Source organism: Rhopilema esculentum, chromosome 13 (genome assembly GCF_057945365.1).
Source record: "Rhopilema esculentum isolate cy_ngs chromosome 13, ASM5794536v1, whole genome shotgun sequence".
Classification (NCBI taxonomy): domain Eukaryota; kingdom Metazoa; phylum Cnidaria; class Scyphozoa; order Rhizostomeae; family Rhizostomatidae; genus Rhopilema; species Rhopilema esculentum.
In genome coordinates this window covers 10,284,900-10,306,142 of record NC_142827.1, presented here as the reverse complement: position 1 = coordinate 10,306,142, position 21,243 = coordinate 10,284,900, and the positions used below count along the sequence as shown (strand labels likewise).

At 37.0% G+C, this 21,243-nt stretch overlaps 1 protein-coding gene across 2 annotated transcripts in view; it reads left to right on the top strand.

Annotated features, from left to right (window-relative positions):
- Positions 1-21,243, top strand: part of LOC135692014 (von Willebrand factor A domain-containing protein 3A) — a 46,198-nt gene extending 24,955 nt beyond the window's left edge. For both annotated transcript variants that reach the window (XM_065210029.2, XM_065210030.2), the window contains 11 exons: positions 7,705-7,857; positions 9,035-9,143; positions 12,161-12,305; positions 13,280-13,424; positions 14,825-14,881; positions 15,916-16,010; positions 17,052-17,099; positions 17,697-17,775; positions 18,021-18,118; positions 18,866-18,918; positions 19,920-21,243. In XM_065210029.2, coding sequence (XP_065066101.2) covers positions 7,705-7,857; positions 9,035-9,143; positions 12,161-12,305; positions 13,280-13,424; positions 14,825-14,881; positions 15,916-16,010; positions 17,052-17,099; positions 17,697-17,775; positions 18,021-18,118; positions 18,866-18,918; positions 19,920-19,981 — 1,044 coding nt within the window. In that variant the 3' untranslated portion in view covers positions 19,982-21,243. The remainder of the gene's footprint in view (positions 1-7,704; positions 7,858-9,034; positions 9,144-12,160; positions 12,306-13,279; positions 13,425-14,824; positions 14,882-15,915; positions 16,011-17,051; positions 17,100-17,696; positions 17,776-18,020; positions 18,119-18,865; positions 18,919-19,919) is intronic.

The window sequence follows — 21,243 nt, the reverse complement described above, 5'->3', positions numbered from 1 at the left end:
TTGTTTCAAGTAAGAATTGAGTTTATGTATCCACCTGTTCGGTGAGAATACAGCATTGATGTGAGCAAACAACTTATTCATCAATAAATCGCCAAGTTTCAGTTATTCACTATTTTCGACGATGGCATCTCTGCAGCAGGAGTACGTTTTTGCGTCTATCCTCGCATTTTTGGGCACATTAGGCCTGCTCTCAAATGCACTGCAACTGTTTTCTCAATTCAGAAAGAAACAGCTAACATTGTTAGAGAAAACGCTTTTCAGTTTGGGAATTGCTGACGCGATTGGCGCGATCTCTTTCATCCTCTATGGCATTTGGAATATTTTGCTGATCAGCAGAACCACTGAGCTAGATTTTACGCTCTATTTCAGACTTGGAATCAACATTGCAACGAGTGCGTCGATAGTTCACGTAGTTTTCATTGCACAGCAAAGATTTTTTGCAGTTTTATTCCCTCTAAATGTGAAAACCAATTTTTTTGGCCGTCACCTCATTTTTTGTTTGGGACTAGCCTGGATTCTCAGCTGTTTCTTCGGTACTGTTTGCCCGTTTCTTACTAAAAGCTACAGGAAGATTAACTCGTATTTCATATTGTTGTTTGGAGCGGTTTTGGTCGTGTTGTATAGCTGTATCTGTTGCACTGTTGATAGAAAAAGAGACCTTTCTATATCTGGAGCATACTTAAAGAGACAAAAAATGGTTTCACGGTACTGTGCATTTGTGACCATTGCCTTCATCGCATCCTACTTCCCACATGCCGTCCAGACTTTGTTTTTCCCTCACAGTGATGTGTTGGCTGCAATGGGCGGCCTCTTTGTTGCAGCAAACCCTGTACTTGACTCAACGATTTACTTTTTCAGCAACAGAAGTCGTCCAAAACGCCTTTTGAAGTCTTTCGTCTCGCTAAACCTCTATTTATTGACCGAGCGTAAATAGTTGATCAAGTCAACACAAGACCAGACTTTTCTTACAAAGGAAAACCTTTGTACCTCTAAAGCACGGGAATAATTACCTCAAGTCACCAATGTCAGGGTGAGGAGTGAGTGGTTCGTTGTGCTAACCAATATGCAATCTTGATTTTAAAATGTAGGAGATACTAGACAAAAGAAACTTATTGCGAAGTAAAAAGCTACAAGATAATATTGAAGTTTTATTATTCAAGCTTTTTCGGTTGGTAAGTCAAGGAAATACGTTATGTTTTCAACAAACACACGCTCAACGCTTTGTATATCTTCAGTCGTATTTTTCACTGTGAAACTTTTTTAATCCAGCAAAATGGTGTACAAGCTTTATTGTACTGTCATTTTTTTAAATTACTAGATTTTCAATAAAAGCTCACAATTTTTGTTTGCAATATAATATTAGTTCAAAATCATTGGCAAATCCAGATTCAGTTAAAAACTGTTGTCAGCTGATCAAATATTTAGATCCTTGAAAGAACAACGACCAAACAAACCTATCATGAATAGACCGAGCAAGTGGTGCGTTCTTCAAACTGAATTGTTGACCGAACACTACAATTTTTCTTTATGAGTACAATGCCCTAATTTGCGATTATTACGTGTTTTGCGCATCAATAAAGACTTGATGCTGATGCATTTAGAATTTCTCATTAGATAATCAGAGTTTTGTGCAGATTGTATATTGTCTAATTGTAACAAATAGTCAATGCATTTGTGCTACAGGAGGCGAGCCTCTGCACTCATTTCAATTTGCCCATATCTGTCCAAATGGCATTTGATTTTCTTGCTTTTATCGTCGATTCTAATGATTTTCGAAATCTAAGGAGGACCACGCCCATAAATAGCACTGGTATCCCCCTGCCTCGTTTGTACAGTCTCTGGTAACCAGCAAAGTTAAATTTTGTAAGATACAAAAAGAGAATTGTAGATACATCACGTATTTCTCGTCTTGTTACTATTGTCTTTTTCACTATGTTCCAGCCCAGCATGTTTCTTTAACGGGAAAGAATGTGTCCTGTCGCAAAAATGGTCATTGTTAATTCTAGTCATGGAAAGGTCGCTGGTGACAAGGAAAAGTCGCTGCTCGTCTATGATTTTAGTCATGTACGACTCTAGTCATGTAAAGGCCGCTATTTTCAAACCCCGGTAGACAGCCTGGGGCCAAATGGCTTTGATTCTTTATAAAAGACGAACCCAACAAAATACCCACAATTTTTTCCAATAGGATGGTGCAATAAGGACACTTGAATTCCCCTGCGCCCTTGTACGACGCTCATGTGTACTGCTTTCCAAGTTTTTTTCGTCCGCCCGACTTCAATGGTTTCCAGCAAGACAAGATCTAGTTAGTAATGCTAGACAGAGAAGACGGCAAAACTTCTAACAGCAGATAACAAATTTAATCCTTTAGAATTGCCGTTTAAAAAGAGCTATAGGTTTATTCTAATTTCCTTTGACATATTACGCATATGATTAGAATGATAATTAGAACTGATTCGGCAAAGAGGTGTCCTGCAACACTGCAAGTTGCCCGTTAAGCATAGATACCAAACCGTAAAATTTATATATCAGTGTGATTATTACATATTATTTAATCAAGAGTACATGCTTAAATGTTTCTGCGATTATATCTATATGTACAGATAACATATGATTACTCGTGTTCGACTCTTTTCTGATATAACGAGTGGGTTATGAACTGAAAATTACTCTCAATCGTACACAGTGAGTGGGTATATTTTTCGGTGCTTAAACCAAAGTAGAGGTGCATGGATATGTCCGTCCCTCCAAAGGGGCTGAGTAGATGAAGTCTTGTTTCTGCATGGTTTACGCGAGATTGGAGAACTGCTTTTAAAGATAATCTAATGAAGGGGAAGGTAATCAAGGACGAGGGGCAAATCATTCTGTGGAAACCTCGTACACCTTTGATGGAAATCCTATTGCTCTATAAAATATCCGTAGGAATCCTTTTGTTTTGGCGAAAATCTAGTACGCTATTTGCAAGAGTAAATTGCCTCTCGATCAAGGGGAAGGAGCTGAGAAACTGAGGAACGGGGGTCGTACACGAACAAAGGGAATCGAGCGAGGGGCAAATCACTCCAAGAAAATCTCGTACACTTTTTGTGAAAATCCTTTTGTTTTATCTGAAAATCCCTGGAAATCCTTTTGTTTTAGGGAAAATCTCGTACGCGATTCAAGAGTGAATTGCCCCTCGGAATCGAGCATAAATGAACCCACGCTTTTTTCTTCGAGTTGTGACTGTAAGTTATCACAAAGCCTAACCAAATAGAATCTGAAAACATTTTTTAAGTACCCCCCTTTTTGGTGAATTTGACAATAGTAAGAGCAATATATTTACAGCGTTTGTGACTGACAGTCTTCACGAGTTTGAACATATCAGGTGATGTCCTGTCATTTCAGCACGGCATGTTCACTCGTGAAAAAGACGATTATTCGCAGTTCCCGCCGTTTTGACACTTTCTTGTCCGTATTTACGTGGCTTTCTTTGCTTCCACCTTCTGTATTTTCACCAATCCGAGTTTGTACTTTTGCTTCCTTTCTTTTTACAACGGGACTCCCTCTTCTGCAACTTGCAGATCCAAGTTTGCATCTTCTAACCGCATCTTCCCATCTTTTCTTCTGTTGACATAAAAGTAGACCATGGAATCGATGATCGGGTTGACTGCAACCAAGACGTCACAAAAAGCGCCCCGGATCACATTGTGTGTCAGCATCAGGTTGTTGACTGCAAAGGGAAAAAAACAAACAAACAACCCAAGCGTCACCAGAATAGAATGCACCATGACCCTTCTTCCGCATAGGCAAACATTGCCGTGTCTCTCACCGTGAACCGTCAAGCATTCCTGGTTAGCTTTGCAAAGCACTGGCCCAAATAGCAACATAGAAAGCGTGCTGTAGATTATAATCACGTATGAATTAACTCGTATAAAATCTTTGATCACCTTGAAGCTGAGTATACCGTATATGCAAGCCGACACCCAGACCAGGACCAGAATGATGGTCAGGTAAAAAGATTTCTGTGCCTGGCTAAACCTGTTGGGAATGAGAGCAGCAAAGGATCTTTGCAAAGCAATCAGCAACACGTGATTCAACGATGCCATCACTGAGAAGTTCAGGCCAATAACGGCGTACTGTACAAGGCGAAAATCAGACAAGTTGCTTGTAAACAAAATGACACCGAGTCCAATGAGAGAAAAGAATATTCCCGACACCAAATCAGCGATACTCAAGCTCATGACGGTATTGTCAAAGGCCCTTCTCTTGACTGATTTTCTCAATAGACAGCTCGTTTCTTTGATGTTCAAAAGTATCCCAATAACACCAGCAACCAGATAGCAAGCTCCATATGTGTACTTGAACTCGATACTGCTATTTGCTGCCATGACGTCGTTACACTTGTAGTGTCCTTCCTACCACTACTTTCGCTAATATAAACTGTTCTCCACGGAAGAAGTCGAGGCTTTATATCGTGTTGATTATGCACGGGGGTCACCACAAGATCGATGATGAAACAACGCTTGAATTTTCGGGGTGTCGTGTCTTTTTCGGGCAAGAAACCTTTTTTGAAACTAAATACCTTGAAACCAGGGAGTTAACAAAACCTCACTTCTGGCTAAGCATGTTAAGAAACTTTTGTCCTTTTTGTGTTTCAGGGTAGGAAATATTTCGGTTTTTCCTATGATTTCATAAAAGCCAACATCAACTTGTTTGTGTTTTGCTGTGGATAGTAGTTAAATTCGTTAAATTCGTTATTTGATAACGTATTATATTTATAAGCTGTCATTATATAGTAAAATTTAATCGAAACGAATCTGTTACGCTCACGATTTTCTGCCACCCAAAAGTTTAAGAAGGTTTAAGGAGACTTTGTGAGCTTCATTCGTATGTAATTGGTGTGTTTCTTGTTAGAACATTGTGTCTATGGGTTCTTCGCTGTATGCCCTGTCTTCGTTTACATCGCAGAGAAAGGATCCTCTTTCTAAGGTTTACGCTGATTTATTTTAAGAAACCAAGGCCGACATTGAGTACTCTGGTCTTTTGATACTACAGTAATTTTCAGCATTCATTTTTTCTTAAGAGTTTTTATGTCATTAATTTTAACATTTTGGGTCAAATGTGTAATTTTCATGCTTGGATAAGATTTGATCATGCATCTTAGTATTTCATTTCAGTACGAAACATTTGAGGCTTTAGATATTGGTTTTGGGGGATTAGTGTTGTCTTGATTAGGAATTTTGAAATTTGCATCTGAAGTTTTGTGCCAACTTTAAGCTTTTCTCAAATTGCAGTTGTTTCTTAGTTGTTTTGTTGCGCGTACTGAAATTTATAATTTTCCCCCCATAACAATATGTATGACACCTAAGAGACAATGGGGTATTGCTTCTATCATTGTCTTTTAACATTTTTGTACCATTTGCCATTATGTTTCAAATCTAGTGCCGACTTTGCTGCGTCGCAGACTGATTTGAATTTGAAATCTTGGTTGAAACTTTCTGTTTGAAGAGTTGACCTATAAGAGCTCAGAATTTCGCTCTTGGCCCAAGTAAGCATGCCGCCCGGACTGTCTTCGGTATCTGTGTTCTGATAAACTCCTTTCAAAAGACCTATTTTTAACTTTCGGCCTGCTTTACACAAGCTTCGATCCTTCGTTTGCAATAAAGCAATGAAATCACACGAGGAAAGCTTGACAAGACGATTATTCTGAAAATAGAACCTTTTTGTGCTTTGTCAAGGAGTGAACACTGACTACAGCAGGTTACACTGGTCTCTTTATGTCATTTCATTTCATTTCATTTTCAATTATTTAAGCATGGTAGCCCATTCAGCAATGCTGGTTTACAAGGGGCCATGCATCTAAACTAAAAGAAATACCAGCATAAAATAGAATAAAATAAACATTTACAATAGATTTGAACATGATAAGATACGCTACACAACCACTATTAACCCATTCTACCCTCACAACTTTTTTGATACTCTTTCAATATATATATATTAATGTATATACAATAGTTAAAAAACCTGAAGTATGATATTAAAACACAACAAACAAACCAACAGATTTTTAGAGCGAAGTTTATAATTTTCTAAAAGATGTTGCCCTCTTAGCTTCGGAATCTAGGGTTATTCAAAAGTTAAGCGCCCCTAAACGAAAATTACTTCTGCCCATTGCTCGTGTTTTTCTTTGGAAGCTTTAAATCAGTGTCTGTATTACGTAGCTGCCAAACTGCACTTTGAGAATTTCATATGAACATATCGCTCATATATTGGGGGGGGGGGGGCAAAATTGTTTAGAGATTTTTACACAATCGTCCTGCTATCGTGTTTAATCATGTCATTGACTGTATTCCAGCCTAGATTCTCAATCAGGGGTTTGCTAGAGGCATAAAAATTGCTATTCGTTACGATCCTAGCAGCTCTGTTTCGAAGCTTCTGAAGCTTTGAGGTTTCGGTAATGCTACAACAGCCCCATACAGCGCAACAGTAGCGGAGGTGGGGCTCAACAAATTTAGAGGAAGAAATTTCTTGCGTACTTTAAAAGACAAATTGCTCAAGATACCTTTGGCAGAGACGCATTTAATGTGCCTTTTCCAATCGATACTATTGTTAACTTGAACACCAATCGATCATATTTTGTCTTCTCAACTAAAGCTAAACCGTTTTCTCTAACATTCAAGCAAAACCCTTCCCTAGTTCCTTCAAGTGCCTTGAGCATATTTTTAGTACAGATTAGCATTCCTTGTGTCTGCTCCTTGTCATTTGAGGTCCATACTCAATATTACCACTCTGTTACTTATGATGACGTTGAATATAATTCAAAATGGACCAACAAATACGCGTAGTTTCCATTGGACAAAATCCCAATGTTCACGGTTTATCGCTAATATAGTCACTAAGAAAATATGAGGACTCATTTCTGCGACTCCTATCAGATGAGATGGATTTGATGTCTCTGGATTTCTGATACCAAACTCAAGCAATGCTGCATAATCGAGGCACTTTGATAACAAACTGCAATTGTATTGTGGGAACAGGGTGGGGCTATTAACAACATTTTGAAAAATAATTCCAGTTCCACTCTATTTTGTTCAAAATTGGCTTTGAAAAAAGCAAACATTTTGGGTCATACTCAAGCTTTTTGTCTGACGCTCTTCAGAATAGAAAACGTCAGAACATAGATCAAAACACGTAGCTGGGAAATATATGTACCCAGTTGTGGATCGAAATAGGCCAATCAGAAATGCGAGCACGTGATTTTGGCGTATGCCAGTTGATGTTCTACGCCATCTTTCTCGCCCCTCTTTCCCATCTTGGCACTAAAACAGTAAAAATTTATCAGCTGTACTTGCGGTTTAATGGGACGTGCATACCTATCAACATTAACAAATGGCTATCAACAAAAAGAGAAGTGATGAACCATACTCTAGTTTAGAAACTTTTAAAGCATTTCTCTTTTCTAAGAGCTTACCTCCGTTTAGCCTGCGTGCAGACTGTTTACGCTATTTGTAAATTCTGCAAGCATGCTAAGCTCATCCCTTGCTGCGGGTTAAATACGCTTCTAAAATTTTCATCAGATCGCTTCCTTCTCAAAATTTTTGTATACATGTTAAGTCATTTGTTTACAAACTATGAGAATAAACAAGAATGACACCTCGGGACTCCCACTTCTACTCAGCTGATTTACATGAATATAAATACTTATTTTCTAACCTCCTCCTTTTGCAGTGGCTACGAAAGTACAATTTATCAAAACTGAAACTAGACCTCAACTCGACCGTGAATACCACAGATTGCTCGCACTCGCAAAGCAAGGTGTCGACGCTGGGCAAAGCTGTTAATGCAAAATATTGCGAGATTTTCCCAACAGTGCTGCTCAATGTAAGTCTAAACGAATTTTTAATATATAGCTTTTACTTGTAGGCAACTGGGGGTGGAGGTGGCACATAAAGTATTTTTTGGTGGTGGGGTAGTATTACAAATTTCTAATTCAGTCTGGACAATTTTTATCACAATTAGATTTTTTGTATATAGTCTTTGAGAATGAGGATTTCCAGTAAGGTGTTCCAGGAAGCATGGAAATTTTTATCTGTGTTCATTTGTATTTCTTATTGTTACCAAGTAACAGTTTCTCGCAAGTAAATTACGCCATTAAAGGCAACCCTGGCATATCTTTAGAATGCATTTAAACAAACTGCTACCGTGTGCGCCTCCCTTTGGTGCCTTACTGCATTTCGATTGTCGTGGTTCCATTAAGCAAATACTATAAGTGCTCTATTGATGTCAGGTCAGCCCACTTAGGCCCTTAAGACTGAAGGAGATGGATGAAAGTTAAGTGGTTAGATAAATGAGACATACAGCCGGTATTTAAATCCTTTTCCGTTATCTGGCGGCTTTAATGAAGTCCTGTTTACGATAAGGAGTCATTTGTAGGATGAACATATTCGGTTAATGTATTATCCTCGCAACCATGCCGCCTGAGTTGTACCGAGTGTGTCTCAAAGCGGAACATTCGTTTGGATCATTTTCCCTTTTCTCTGAGTTATCGAAAAAGGGACTTCAAATCAGCCGAAATCATCTGACATTGGAATGTAGTGATTAGCCGATGTTTTTATGAACAATCTCGTAGTGTTATGTTGGAATGGTTTGTGGAATAAAAAGTTGTGGAGTTTTTTATGTTTTTGCTGCAACTAACCCTAAGGTTGTCCTCTAGTTCTCTTTGAAGATGCTTCTCTGTTGACGCTCTTGGTCTCAAATATCACTAACTTTGTTAATGATGGGTACTTGATAGAATGGGTGTGCCATTTTAAGCAACTGGCTTTTATATAAACGTTTTTAAGATACATTTGTTATTTCTTCAAGTATCGTTTCACAATGAAATTGCTAGATTGGTGTATCAAAATTATCAAGCATGAAATTATTGCTTCAACCATTTCAATATATGACTATTTCAGGAGAAAAAATTCTTTCTCTGTTTCTACGAAAAAAATTGAATTTTTTTAGAAAAAAATTGAAGCATGCATTTATTAATGATTTTTGTTCACGTAATTTTTCGTAGGGTAAGCCAAAGCATTTACAATTGCAACCAAGAGAGCTGGAGGAGTATGAAGACAAACTAACTTCAGTCTTAAAACGATACGTAAAAAGACTGCATTGGCTTCTAAGCGGTGAGTGCGATCTTCTTTTTCATTAAGCAACCTCTGGCGACCTTGATCAGAATCTTCCTTGAAGTTTCTGTAACCGTAGGCATTTCCTGTTACCGTAAGCGTTTTCTGTAACCGTTGGCATCTTCTGTACCCGTTGGCATTTTCTGTAACCGTAGGCATTTCCTGTTACCGTAAGCATTTTCTGTACCCGTAGGCATTTCCTGTTACAGTAGGCATTTTGTCTTACTATAACCGTAGTTCCTTTGTTTGTGATGACGTCATTCAAGCCAATGTCATTGGGGCTGACAATTAGTTCATTTTCATGTTGGCTTCACGAATTTTGCTTTTCGTTCTCGGCTCGAAACTGAGATAAGCATATCTTTAACAATCCTTGTTTCGTTTGCATCACGCAATGCAAATATCCCATTGACATTCAACTATATCGCCATGAACAGGCAGCCCTTTTGTGCTCATTTAACATCATTGATTGGCATTTGTAAAATATTCCCAATCCGTTTTATAATATCTTAATGAAGTATCACCCGGTAATACTTGTTATCCCTATTTTATTGGATCAGCAAAATTAACGATTAGTTGCGGTGTAAATATTGCTGAATTTCGCGAAATCCACTTGAAAGCTAATCATAAGATACAGTTATTTGATTACTCAAAGCCAACTTTTTAAACTCTTCTTACACATACAGCGACGTTTGTGGCCGAACTGACATTTGATTGAATTTGAAGTGATCCATTATGTTGTCAAAATTCATCAAAGAATGTGCCTACAGTTTTCATGTGACCTTTATTGGTATACTGCTTCAACTGCACAGTTTTGCGCAATTCTTTAATCAAATTCCCCCTGCATCTGCAATCTTAGTTGATCATTACGTGAATGCTTGTCTTTGGTAATAAGTTGCCTGCCGACCTCATTAAGCATGAACCTCAGAGATGTGACTTGTTCTACCCACCAAAGAGTGCACCACCCTGTCTATCGAGCACTTCATGACAGAGCAGTAAAACAGTAATTTTCAAACAGTATTTGGCCAAACTAAACGATTCATTAGAATTGTAAGTGGAAAACTAAATTCAGCAGGCCCTAAAAACGCTCACAATCTGTCATGAATGCTATACCTCTATCGTTTTCTAATATCTCCTTCAGCTAATCTTTGCTTCCCATCCATATTACTTTTTTTATGAAATCTTAGCTGAACGACTAAACCTTTATATTACTTTTTGTTCATTTAAAATTCTTCTAATTCATTTCTGATTGTTACTGATTATATTTATGAACCTTCTACTAGCCTCGCATAGATATGCCCTTTTACTAACTGTAACTGTGTTTTCTCACTTTTTATTCCTAATTTCTGCTGTTCTGTTTTGATATCTGCCTAAAACTTATCTCTGAACGGTTTTGATATGCAGCCGTGCTTATGTGTTAAAAAGTCGATCTCGCTTTCAGACAGCTTCGGTACCAAATGAAATTCCTTTCTTCGCCAAATAGTGGGAAGATCGTGCTACAGTAGGGACATAACGTATTATACCCCTTGGTATCAGCATTCAGTGATACCCAGCATTGCGGGAGAGAGTCACCAAATGATATCAAACATTTTATTATTTACATATTCCGCTAGAGAACCTGGACAGATCGGTCTTTTCCATGTAGTTAGAGCAAACGGCAAATTAAAATGCAAGTGGTTTAATAAGTTTGATTATGAAAAGAAATCTCAAAGGATTAGGCCAGTATCATTTATTATTTCAACATAAGCCAAAACCAGATTCTCCCTTTTGAACTTTAAAAGATAACCCTCTAATACTCTTTAATCCCCTTTTTCTTCAAAATTTCTTCGCTAGTAGCCCTTAAGTTGCATATATATTACAAACACGATTTCATAATTTTCTAAATTGAAAAAGACTGATATTGCCACACACATCTTTGGGCGTTGTACTAATATTGTTGCAATTTTGTGATTTTTTGCAATAGACTTCTTATTTAATTCTAAACATAGTCGATTCCTTTTGTCAACTGCCTTATCAACTTTATTCTATCTGCTTTTCTGTAATTTGTTTTAAGTTATGTGCTAAGCCTTCAAACAGTCTATAAGGAGTTCTTTGACGTAAGCAAAGGTTTATTTCTATCTCCTTTCGAATTTGGATCCGAATTCTAATGGTTTATTTTTATGAAAAATTCTTGTACAATTTTAGGATTCCATTCAATACATAATGATTTGTTAAGCTAGGCTCGATTAGTTCCCGGTTGTTTTTGTGCTGTGCTTTGTATTATCAACATGCTTCGCAATTGAAAATAATTACAGAAACAGCTACGTCTCGCGTCATGATTGTAAACAGGTAGTTTGTCGGTTACGCAGCATTTCCAATGTTTGCGTACGAAAATACCAGTTTCTTGCCCTCAGTTATGTGGCCGTCACAATAACTGCATTTATGAAATATTTTTGTGTTTAGGATTGCAAAAAGATTGGTTAATCAACTTAGTGATATAATTGACAGGTTTCAGATCGTAAGAGTAATCCTGTGTTTGTTTGCATTTTCCATGATTTGTTTTCCTTAGTATAAAAAAAATAACATAATCAGTCACAAATAATTTAGGAAAATTCAAAAATGATTACCAAAACAAGTCTCTGTTATTAACGAAGGGTTTTTAGGGCAAAACAACTTCAAGTAGTGTTATAAGCATGACTTGAAACAGACAAGCTGTCATTACAGTATTACACAAGGCATCGTATCTTTTCGTCGATTTTTTCTCTAGTTCAGTTGAGATCTAGATCGAGTCTTGCTCCACGGCTTATCAGCCTATAAACTCAGTTTATTACAAGCTTCAATTTAGAAAAGTTTCATTAAAAGGCAACTCGCCAAGTTATTTTAATGGAGAACTAGTTTTTTCATTCATATTTGCTGTTTAACCATTCTAAAATAACCTTATTCGTCTGTGTTACAAACGAGCAGGATTTAGAACCGGTCAAATATTGCGACATAAAACTTATTTATCGGGTTATTCATCGCATCTTTTCTGTATTTCGTAGGAAGTCGAAAAGTGTTTGGCTCAATTATAGAACAAAATGTCATTATCCTCGTGGACGTATCTGGCTCCATGGTCACAAGTATAGATGAATTGAAAAAAGAGTTAGCTGTGATTATCTGGGAGCAACTGCATGCTAACAACATCAAGTGAGTAGTATTGCATTTTACTCTATGTTCCTGGGAGCGCTTATTGTCCCATTGTTGAAATTAAGGCCATTCATCAACTTTATTCATGCTTGGGAACAATGGCCCCTCTGAAAGCAGGTACTACCAAGCCTAATGGGCTTGGTTGGGAAAACCTTCAGAACCTGTCGATTCTGATTTTATTATTATTTTCTTTTACTCTACATATGGGCAAACATGAAAATAGTGTAAACTTTCGCTGCTGACCTTTTCCAGGAATTTCGCCCCATCCCAGTATCCGATCTGACTGTGTCAAAAAAACCACCTTGTCCACTTGTTAATGATTTGATGATTCGAAAATGGTCAATGGCAAAAAACACAGATGCCCTTATTAATTGGAAGGGGGCACCAGATCAGTGCATGTTTCTGACTTTGATATAGGGGTTTCTTTACAGTATCTTTTCCCTCCCCCCCCCCCCACTTGTTTGGTAATCAGAAATATTTCCATAGAGTCCCTGTTTTGAAGCACTAAATTCAAGTTCGATGTATAGAATTTGGCCCCACCACCTTGAAAATCGTAGCGTGGGCCCTTGTTTTGAAGAATAAAACTGCACCAGTAGTGATTTATGTAACCTACTACGAAAACCTGATTTGTTATTATGGAATACGATGTAAACAGAATTAGCAATGATGTTGAACTTATTATTAATTCAAAGTTTGGCTTCTTTGTTTGTTCATTGGTTGACTGAACGTATCAGTTTTAAAGTTACTTAAAGTAACTATAACGGTTTTGTTTAGTTTATATTCCATTTCTGGCAGGACTTTTAGAAGAAATAATGAGAAAAATATGTCGGCCAATATAGTTTATTAAGAATCGACAACGAAGAAATCGTATACACAATAAGAAAAATGAAAAAGAAACCCTAAGTTTGAAATTACCTTCTCTTTACTTAGATCAGTTTATTTGACGGTCTTTGATCAATGTGTATCTCTGACAGTTTTAGCATAATAAAATATTCCTCGGCACCAACGCTGTGGCAGGCGATTTTGGTTAGGCCTGATGAAACGGAGTGCAAAAAAGCAATCGAGTGGATTTCGCAATTCGAAGCCTATGGCGGCACATGCACTATCGACGCTTTAAAGGTTAGAACGTCAGTTTTCTTTCTCTCTTCTGCTATGATACCTCAACGAGGCCATTATGGGGGAATGTAGAGTAAGGTGAAGACGAGGTTTTTGTCCTCTGTGGCATAAACAATTGAAGGGTGTCATCTCGACAAGTAATTTTTTCATTTCAATCCTTCTAAACTTTGTGTGCAACCATTTTTCCTTTTTGGTCAATTTTCATTTGCTTACATCGTTACCGTCTCTTTTTTTTGGAATTATTATTTATCTACAAAATATATAATGCAAGTCATGGAAAATCAGCTAGTCGGACACAGTGGCGGATTTAGGGGGGGAGGCAACTAGGGGCAACTAGGGACATGAGAGCAGTTATTTCAATAGGAAGAGCAACAAGACGGTTGCCAAGAGCAGTTGCCAAGAAGGTGGTTATGACGTCAACAGCGTGAAAAAACCATATCCTTATGGATAAAATGATTAGATTTTAATGAATAATTGATCTTCCAGGAATAATTGGCTTAGAATCAAGCAGCGAAAAGATACAATGACATACCTTGAGAAAAGAGAATTAGCTAGAAATGAATGAGCAAGCAAGCTTTCTTGGCAACGTGAAGTTTTCGTGTCATTCTGTACAAAAAGGTGTGCCATACCCCGCCGAGCAATTGATTGTTCGACCAAACACCAGTAACCACATGGTCTTGATATAATTTAAGGGTTTATACCGGATTTACCATATATTTCCTGTGTTAAAGTGTAGAAGGTCAGATGAAAGACAAATTAGAGTAAGATTAGTATCTAAGATGTTATCATGAGCCCTTCAAGACATTCCCCATACATCACAGTCTAGGTGGGAGGATAGCTCAGTTGCGAGAGGCGCTGACTACAGATCCAAGGGTCCGTGGTTCGAGTCCCTGGCATGACCAAACTCTCACCCAGAGTGAGGAGAGTCGCCAGCTCTCTGCAAATCCAGGCGTAGAAATCACGAGGCGTGGTCACATTCGAGGTCCCATTAAGAGGAAGGACAGCCTCTCATTATCCTAAGAACTACCTTCGGATGCTAGGTAGCAAATACAAATAGAATCTGGAAGCCAATCATTCCTGTCCAAGTTTTTAGCTGTTTGCTTGGTCCACAAAACAAAACTGTTTGTCAAAGTCAACAGCTTTGCTTGTTGAATTAAACAACAAACTTTATCATCGCCGGTTTGTTTGAAGAAGGTCGTAGAAGAAGGTCGTACCAGTTGACATGAGGCTGTATTTTAACTGCTCTGTAGGCTATCGAACCCGTCCTTGTTTTCAATACGCATGCGCAGTTCTGATAGATGTTAATGCGCATGTCCTGTGCCTATAAGCGTAGGATGGCTTATTTCTATCAAAGCTTTCATCTATTTGTCGCAAAAATAAAATAATTACGTTTTGTTTTGCAGCTTGCTTTTCAAGTCGAAGGCCTAGATGCTATCTACCTTCTTTCGGACGGGAAACCAGTAAGTAGCACTTAAATGATAAATAAAGAATAAAACAAAGAGTTGAGCTTGTTATTTACCCAGTTGGGTGCCTAATTATGGATTCTATCTCTCCGAAAAAAGTTTCCAGAGGATTATTTTTTAAACTTTAAAGCTTTTGTTCGAATTAATCAGAAGCAGTTGGTCACAAGTCGCTCGTCCGCCTTGAGATTTGAGGGTCATTTCTTTATTGCTCGTAGTCAGGGTCGTAGAATCAGAAAGTTCAGGGGAGAAAGTAACTCCCTCTCCTTGTTAGTGCTGAAAAGTAGACACGTAAGCTACATGGCTTCAAGATTAGAAATAGGATACACTCGTTGTAAGTGAAATCACCCTAAATCAAGTTACGACCCCTATTTTTGAATATACTGTTCGCATACACTGCAGATTCAGGTTTCCAGCTTTGATTTTTTTCTTGGATTCATTCAGTGTAATACAATCTTTTATTTCACGTGGTAAACAAGTTCTAGAATAAACCCTCTTTATCCTATTTTGCCAATACCGTATTTAATTGTTGTTGCTGCTGTTTTTTGTTTTTATTGAGCGTTTTTGTTTGGCGTGTTATTTTGGGTGTCTAGATTCCTCCACAAACTAGGCTATCTCCCCTGCCTATCTACCCTGCTCTTTTCCAGTTTTTCCCAAATATTTGTTCGAGATCGTCAACAGCCTTGGTGCCAACTGCTTTTTCCACTCTGCTCTTCTTCAATTGATTCTTTTAGAAGTAAAACTAACATAATTATCAACACACAAGTTGATCAAACCCAGCCAGACTACGAGTAATGTTAATTATTGTGCTGAAAAGAAAAAATCACAGACAGCTGGTCAACCGTTGTGACATTTGATTTCACCCGCTCGAAAGGAATCAAAATTCAAAAATCTGAAAGAGACTTTTAGAAATCAAGAGAGAAGATCCATATTGTTTAGAAATATCCATTTTGCAAGTCATATAGAGTCTTCTATGTTTGAGTGAATGTGACATTTGCTACAAAAATTTCAAGTTTTTATTCCATTTTTCACAGGATACAAGCACATCCAGTGTATTGCGAGAAGTAGCAACGCTGCATGCCGAAAAGAAACTCAAGATTCATACAATTTCCTTCAATTGTGAAGATAGGTTCGTAGGCCATGTTTATGTGATGTTGAAATGTCGATAAGAATATTATTCAGCACCATTCATTGTTGCCTAGATAACAATATATCTATGATTCATAGCCTTGCTTTTTTCATGGCAAAGTGACGAAAATTCAGCATTCTTATAATGTCTTTGGTTTGTAAACGAAGTGTGTGCAATTTTCTGCTCTCTTCTTCAACTTCAATATTATTCATTCTTTTTCAAAGTAGGACGGAAATGCCATGTTTTGTTACATCAATTAAACTTTGCAAAGGCAGATACTTAATATTTCAACCATCAACTTTATCAATGTTTATTCTATGATGTACGCGCCATAAAAGTCTCTACGGGCATTCAGATACTCCTTTTTTTGTCGTGCTGTGTCTCCCAAATACTGCAATTTCAGGAACCTTTCTACCAGTTGCATCATATGCATGAACTTTTCCAATTAAAGGATCAATTCTTGATACTCTGTTCTGATTATTCGTCAGTTTTAACGGGTTTTGATGTACTCGGTCTGTGATTTGACTTTCTGTGAACCGTGAAATTTTTTTTTGCCCTTTGAAATCCTTTTAATGCAATTGCGAGGCTGCAATAATTGAAGTACTCGTTATTGCCTCACAGATGCTGGGTACTCTTTAGGCAGAACTGTTAATATCTGCTTTTAACAACAAAATCTTCCGCTCTCATGTAGAAATTATTGATGCTGCCAGATGGAATCATGTTTAGGCTATGAAAATTCCATCGAAATCTCGTTGACAACCTATCTAACATCGAATAACCTTTCTTTCCTAATTGTTTTCATTTATCTCTTTCAATCTGACATTTCTATCTGGAATTTCTATCAAAATTTCTGTCTTACAGCTGAAGAAAAACACTTTGTAGTTGAAGCTATCGCTTTACCTTGAATTGTAATGATGGACTTACCTCATCACTATTGTTTTTAGGCCCTAACTCTTGTTATAGTTTCATTTATCTCTTCGCTATTCGATTATATTTTCCAATTGCCTATTAATTTATCATAACTTATTTTATATTTTCTAGCATTGCTAATCGGTTTCTTCAGCTACTTGCAACTCAGACCGGAGGAAGGTATGAGTGTTTTAAAAAGCCATTTTACATACAGTGTCAGATGAAAAACTGACATTTGCATAACTATTTCTTAAATCAAATGCTTACCATGCTATAAGTCAGTTTTTATTGAAATAAATTGTCTTACTTACAGTAAATCCTTGCAGAGGAGAACCCAAGATTTTAATAACGGTTTGGCTTGCTTTGATTAAGCAACTTATGTTAAAATACCTTTTTGAAGACAAAGAAATATAAATGCTCCTAATAAAGCAGTAAGGTTCTTGGAATTTCGCATGATAACCAAGGATCAATTACAGTTGTAGTCTGCGCGTTGGCAAATGTTTTAGCTACCCCCCCCCCCCCCAACCCCCCCTCCCCTCAAACTCTGTAATACATCAATAAACAATGTCGTGTCTTAGAGAAAATATTAAATAGAAGGGTTTCATATAAATTATTTTGGCTCCTTTCACACCCTGGTTCAAAGAATATAATTCTTAGAATATGAACCGTTGTCCCTGAAATAACCATATCCACTCTTAGAATAAGATCAAAGAATAGTCTTCCTCTTGAAAAAGGAGTTTCTTCCTTACTGTAATGGCTTATTACGAATCTTTTTAGATATCATCGATACCAAACAATGGCTGGCATTGAAGTCATCACTCAGAAGTTGCTGTCCAAAGATTACAATGATGAAGAGGTGGCCTACTTTGTTTTTTCATAGAGCGCATTCTATTATTGTCCAATGTTTCTAAGTAGATGTAAAGAGAAAAATTGCAAGAATCTAAATAACCTTTATTTACCTTTCTCGCAAACTAACAATTGCAATGGCATATTTAAAGCATATCAACAGAAATAATTGATAAAGTTTCCAGAATTTACTCTGTATGGTTGGCTGGAATTTTCTGCTCACCATTATGATTGATATTTTCCTTATGCTACTAGTGTGAAAGCATGCCGCTGTTTGAAGGAGACGATGCAAGAAGGCTTTTCAAAGAGATAAAACTATGCAGACAATACCTAAAGGCCTCAAGCACCTATAGGTACGTCTTTAGTATTGCTTTTGTCTAAAAATGACTCATTTAGAATAGAAAGTACTCTTGAGTTCTTCGTAGTTTATTTGGATGGTATTTCCATTCCTTTTATGGATATTGGCGTGTCTTTATTCTTGCCTTAAAGATATTGACTGTAAAGACGGGGGTGTGATTTTTCGTATTTTAGAATTGCTGTGGAGAGTTGTTTAAACCACCAGCATCTAAATTAGGCTCTGGGCGACTGCATCTCGGCTTTGTGTTTCTTGTCTTTTAAGAAAGAATTTCAAATCACTGGCCACAAATGGCTTTGAGGCTTTGTTCGTTGCATCTAAAGGGAAAATCAAAGCATCAAAGAACCATTACAATTTGGCAACTCCAATTGCATTTTGCGGTGTGTTTAGATGCTAAACAAATTTAGAAAGAAACTGTTACTCAAACTCCAACATTTGCAAGAAGGTACTGGGACGCTTCTCTTGGTTTTTAGGTTTCTAATAGAATGCATGTAATAATCCTGAATGATCCTTTTCTTTCTGTCAACATTTAAAGCAGGTTCAGGCTCTGCTCAATTGTTTTAGGTTTTTTTCTTCTAGTCTTAGACATAAGACACTGTAGTATCGAGCACGATTTGTATTAAAGACTCGTTAGGAGAACTTTCCGAGATTCATAATAACTTGTCACTCTTGTTTTCTTAAAGTGGCAAACAGAACTATGTCAATTTATTTCATCATCGTCAAAAAAGCTCTCTTTCCTTCGTAGGGAACTGTGTAAAAGTCATGTGTCTAAAGCGGAATATCCTGGTAAAATTACTGGTAAGTGGACTTTTTGCTTGCTTTCTGCTGTTGGGCACTTTGTGCAACACCTCCTAGAGGAGGTCGGAGTTGGAGGACACCAGGAGCCCATGTTCCTTCACTTTTGGGAAAATGCCACTTTTCTTAGAAGTTCTCTCGATATAACTTTTTGTAAAGAACCTACCTCTTCTTACCTGTGTCCCTCCAAATTTCAATGCTATTGATGTCCCTGCAATCCAGAAAATAAGCTTGCGATGATATTAGAGATATCTCGTTAAAAAATATGTGACAAAAATTTCACAAATATTTTGCATCTTTTATGAAATACCTCAATCTCATTCTACTTAAATGATTACCAGTAGAATTAATTCTCAATCCTTTGAGTAAAGTTTTCATCCCTTAGTATTTAGCAAAAGATTAAGAGCGTTTGAAGCAAGGTTATGCTCTAAATAAGTATTGAGTTAGGCAATATCCTTCAGTACGAACTGTGTCACACTTTGAAAACGGCCCTTCTACAAGACTTCTTCATGTTAAATATTGCGCACATTGCTGTCGAAAAAGCACTTATGCAACTTAAACCAATAAGACCGATAAGAAACCAATATCTCCATGGTGAAGGTAGACTAGGCCTTAAAAGAATCTCCTAAAAATAAGTTACTGAACTCGATGGATCTACGATGCCACTAAATGTATATATTGGAATCATTTCTTTTTGTTGATTTTTCTCCAAACTATTAAATACTGCTTAAAACTTTTCACCGTGTTCCTTGCATAGCATTACAGATTTTGAACGATTAGATTTTTCCTTATTTATCATTACCCTTATTTTGAAAGAGCAGCTGCGGTTCAATCTTTTATTGCCCTTGCTTTAAATCTTTAAGAATTAAAGGCTTCTTCAACTATGGGTTTTCTCCAGATGGAGTGTTCTCACTGTTCTGTCCACAAGTGATACTTTTACTTAACTGTGTTATAGTTGTTTTACTAAGTAACAAGAATTCTTGAAAAATTTTTTCATCCCGTAGTTAAAGATTTCCCCTCAAGCTGCACAGAAAGAAGTACTTTAAGAATGACAGAAGTCGCCTAAATTAGCCGGTCCTACGTTTCTCAAAGACGAGACTTGCTGCAGCCCATTTTCCTGGATAATTGGACCTCTACATGCCAGAGTTTCACGTCCATTTAATTGCAGTTTGTTTTATTTTTCAACGGACAAAACCAAACAATATTTTTATAATAAATTTTTCTTTTTTGGAGCGTTTTAGCCGCTTACAGGCAGGCAACTTTTTAAGGTTACCCCACAGTGACCTAGAGGTAGGGAAATGGGAGCAGAACTACCTTAAAAATTAAACCAATGGCAATCTTAGGAAATCTTGTACAGTGAAAATCCCCAATTTGAAAACCTATGAATAACATTTTAAAGGCTAAGAAAGGTGTTTAAGGTTTCTTATTCACACTACAAATATCTTGTTCACACTAATTTTCAAAAATTTCGTGTTCAAGAGATGGTTATTTTGGTGTCAGACGTAGAGATAAATGAGAAATAGCAAAAATTAACGATATATGATGCGCACAGATTGGATAACATTTTCATTACATTGGTGAATCGCCAAGACGATATAGCGCATACAAATAAAACACTGAAAAATAGAAAAGCTATGAATTTTGATGTAGTTAATGGAGGCTCGAAATACCAAAATGAGGACATAACTGATATCTTTAAAACAATAAGCATGATTAATTATATAGAAACAAGCTGCTAAATTATGAAAGCAAATTCTAATTTACAGAAAGATACTCTCTGAATCAAACCCACTTACATGCTTGTGGCAGGCTGTAGGTTCTTGTATGTAGGTAGTTTGCTGTGTTTATCACATTTTTCAATTTGACTTATTTTGCGAGAAGTACAGCTGCTTTAAAGAACTGCATACGAAGAACCATTCCAACAATTCTCTAGTTGGTCTAACTTTCTCTAGAGTTGGCTTTAGGCTAGTGTTACACAGTGTAATGTTTTTTTCAACTGGTCTCTCAATGGAATCGCGACACAAGTTGCAGGTTATGTAGATTCAGTAATCGTGGATACTCATTCAAGTAGAGGCACTAGTTCAGAAATAGGCCTAGGATCGGTTATTTACGATACCATACAGTTGATTCAATTGATTGTTAAATTTGATTCTTATTCTTGACTTATATTGTTAATTTTATTCGAACTTGTAGATGATTGGTTATGATTTGTACAAATTTGGTTAAAGTAATTTCGAAATTGTAAAAAGCATGAAATCACATTGAATTTACAGATAGTTATGATTTAGCAATTTTAATGTCTTCACATTTTGTTATTGCAAAGCCTTG